Below are 2,500 nucleotides of genomic sequence, written 5' to 3'. Positions count from 1 at the left end.
GTGTACATGTGTGATACTCTGTCGGAGTGTGAGCTGTGGGCTTCCTCGCCATCACTGTGAACATGAAAAATGACCACGGAGTGAACATGTGTGCACGGCCACAGGCTGTTCCTGCCTGACGCAGCCAACCAGAAACATCCTCCATCTTCCTGTCATTCTCTCTCTCTCTCTCTCTCTCTCTCCCTCTCTCCCTCTCTCCCTCTCTCTCTCTCTCTCTCTCTCTCTCCCGCACTCTCTCTCTCTCCATTATTTTCTCTCCACTGTACAAAAAAAACATCTCATTATCCTCTGCCATCAATATGCATGCTCTTAAAGAGAGCAGATTTGCTCTGGACTGATCTGAGGACAGATCTAGTAGTGGGCGAGGTTGTCTCAAAAGCCCACTGCTGGGAACGTCCGGCGCTGCACATTAGAAAATGTTCTTCCTCTTGATCTGAGGAGAGATCCAGCCGGAGCAGGCGAGCTCTTTAGGGACGCGCACTGAATCACCAAGACTCGCGGTTGGGCTGCTGCTCAGAGCCATATTGATTGCTCTCCTCTCTCTCTCTCTCTCTCTCTCTTTCTCTCTGTATCCCCTCTCCTCTCCTCCTCCACTACTCACATACACGTGGTCTGGTCTTTTACCTTTGAAAAAGAAGGCCTCGCCTCGAATCTGGGCCACTGCATCAAAGTGAGTAGTGCATCTGTCGGGGGCATCACGCGCTGGCCTAGGAGAACGAGGGAGGGAGGGAGAGAGAAAGAAAGAGAGAGAGAGAGGGGTGAGGTGTGAAGAAAACAGAGACAGTTGAAGACTTTTAAACAGTTGCTTTATTGACGCAGCGACTAAGGAATTCTATGAATGTTTGAGTGAACGTGTCCTTGCTGCGGCGCAATGTTTACCATACATCCAGTATCTGAACATACATTAAGCTTATATAAGTTTTCAGCATATCAGATGAGCTATCTGTTGGAAGTTCTTCATCACTCGGTCTGCTGCAGCCTTTTAGCAAACTGAGCACTGGTGTTTTCGCAGGGTCTTGACAGCCACTGAAAAGTTGCGCTTCTTCAAATATTCCCTTTGGAGAGTTCCAGTATAAGGCCTTGCATAAATGACTACTCATGCACAGTGTGCACACTGGGATATATTTACAAGAATTGATGTTGAACTCTGAACTTAACAGATTTCGACACTTTCTGGGTGCCAGTTATCTGGTACAGCATGATGTGTGAGTAGTTCTATGTGTCAGTAGGGCATACCAGACCGTGTGTGATGATCATTTTGCTAATTTGGTTGGCAGTGAGATGACAGCTGGGCAGGCCATCGACAGCATTACGCTTAAGCAACCCGCCCCAAACAGTGATTACATTTTTGTGCCTCTGCTGCATCTACTCCCCAGTCACTTCATGCCTACCACTGTGAGAGTATCTTGTTTGTCGTACCCATCACTGTTCATTTGGATTGGGATTTGATGCAACATTGACAACAAACACAAAAATCCTGAAACGGCAGATCTTCGAATGAGGCGAATGTGTGCTTGTGTGCTTGCATACACACATGCGCGAACACACACACGAGTGCACGCACACGCGCGCACACACACGCACACAGACACACACACACACACACACACGCGCGCGCGCGCACACACGCACACACACACACACACACACACACACACACACACACACACATACAGTACATACACACACACACAGCAGGTGCCATATGGACTGTTGAGATTGCAGCGTTTGGCACCCTGTTGTAGGTTTGACAGACATCCCCTGTAATGCATTTGTTTGTCTGTCAATACAAGACCAAACAAACACACCAAGCAAGAAGATTCTTCTCTGCATGCCTCTTTGTGTGTGTTTATGGTGTGGGTGTGTGTGTGTGTGTGTGTGTGTATGTATGTGTGTAGTCAGGCAGCACGCCAGCGCTCGCCAAAACAAGTCCGTGGCTGGCACACTCGCCCACATATCCCCCCCCACATACATGTGCGCGTGGGCATTTTTTTGGGAGAGGGTCTCAATTAAAAAAAAAAAAAAAAAAAAAAAAAAAAAACTGGCTGGCCATCAAGGGAGATGTTTTCACCTGCTTGCCGAGAGAGGGTCTCTGAATGCATTACTGGGCCTCTAATGAGAGCTTTAAGAGGTTGACGTGGTCCGATTGCTAATGGCCCGGCAATTACCACCACAGTGCTCCTTTTGTGAGTGGCAAATGTGCCTGCCACCTTATTAACAAAGATCTTCATTCAGCGCTTATTAAGCCCAGCTCCCTCTGAGGACTATATTAGTGACCTCTGCCAGACTAAATCCACCCTCTGTTCCGCACATCACTGGCGCGGACGGAGTGTGTGTGTGTGTGTGTGTGTGTGTGTGTGTGTGTGTGTGTGTGCGTGTGTGTGTGTGTGTGTGTGTGTGTGTACTGTAAGTGAGTGTGTGCGTATGCGTTTTGTGTGTTTCACTGCGAGGAGTCTGCGTTTGCATATGAGACCGCCGCACATGAAAAACAAAACTTGAA

The 2,500-nt window shown here is 48.3% G+C and overlaps 1 protein-coding gene across 1 annotated transcript in view; it reads right to left on the bottom strand.

Annotated features, from left to right (window-relative positions):
- Window positions 1-2,500, bottom strand: part of mmp17a (matrix metallopeptidase 17a) — a 69,457-nt gene that overhangs the window by 6,415 nt on the left and 60,542 nt on the right. The window contains exon 7 of the mRNA XM_062554425.1: window positions 625-707. Coding sequence (XP_062410409.1) covers window positions 625-707 — 83 coding nt within the window. The remainder of the gene's footprint in view (window positions 1-624; window positions 708-2,500) is intronic.

The sequence above is a fragment of the Sardina pilchardus genome, chromosome 14 (genome assembly GCF_963854185.1).
Source record: "Sardina pilchardus chromosome 14, fSarPil1.1, whole genome shotgun sequence".
Taxonomy (NCBI): domain Eukaryota; kingdom Metazoa; phylum Chordata; class Actinopteri; order Clupeiformes; family Clupeidae; genus Sardina; species Sardina pilchardus.
This window is presented reverse-complemented; position numbering and strand designations above follow the sequence as displayed.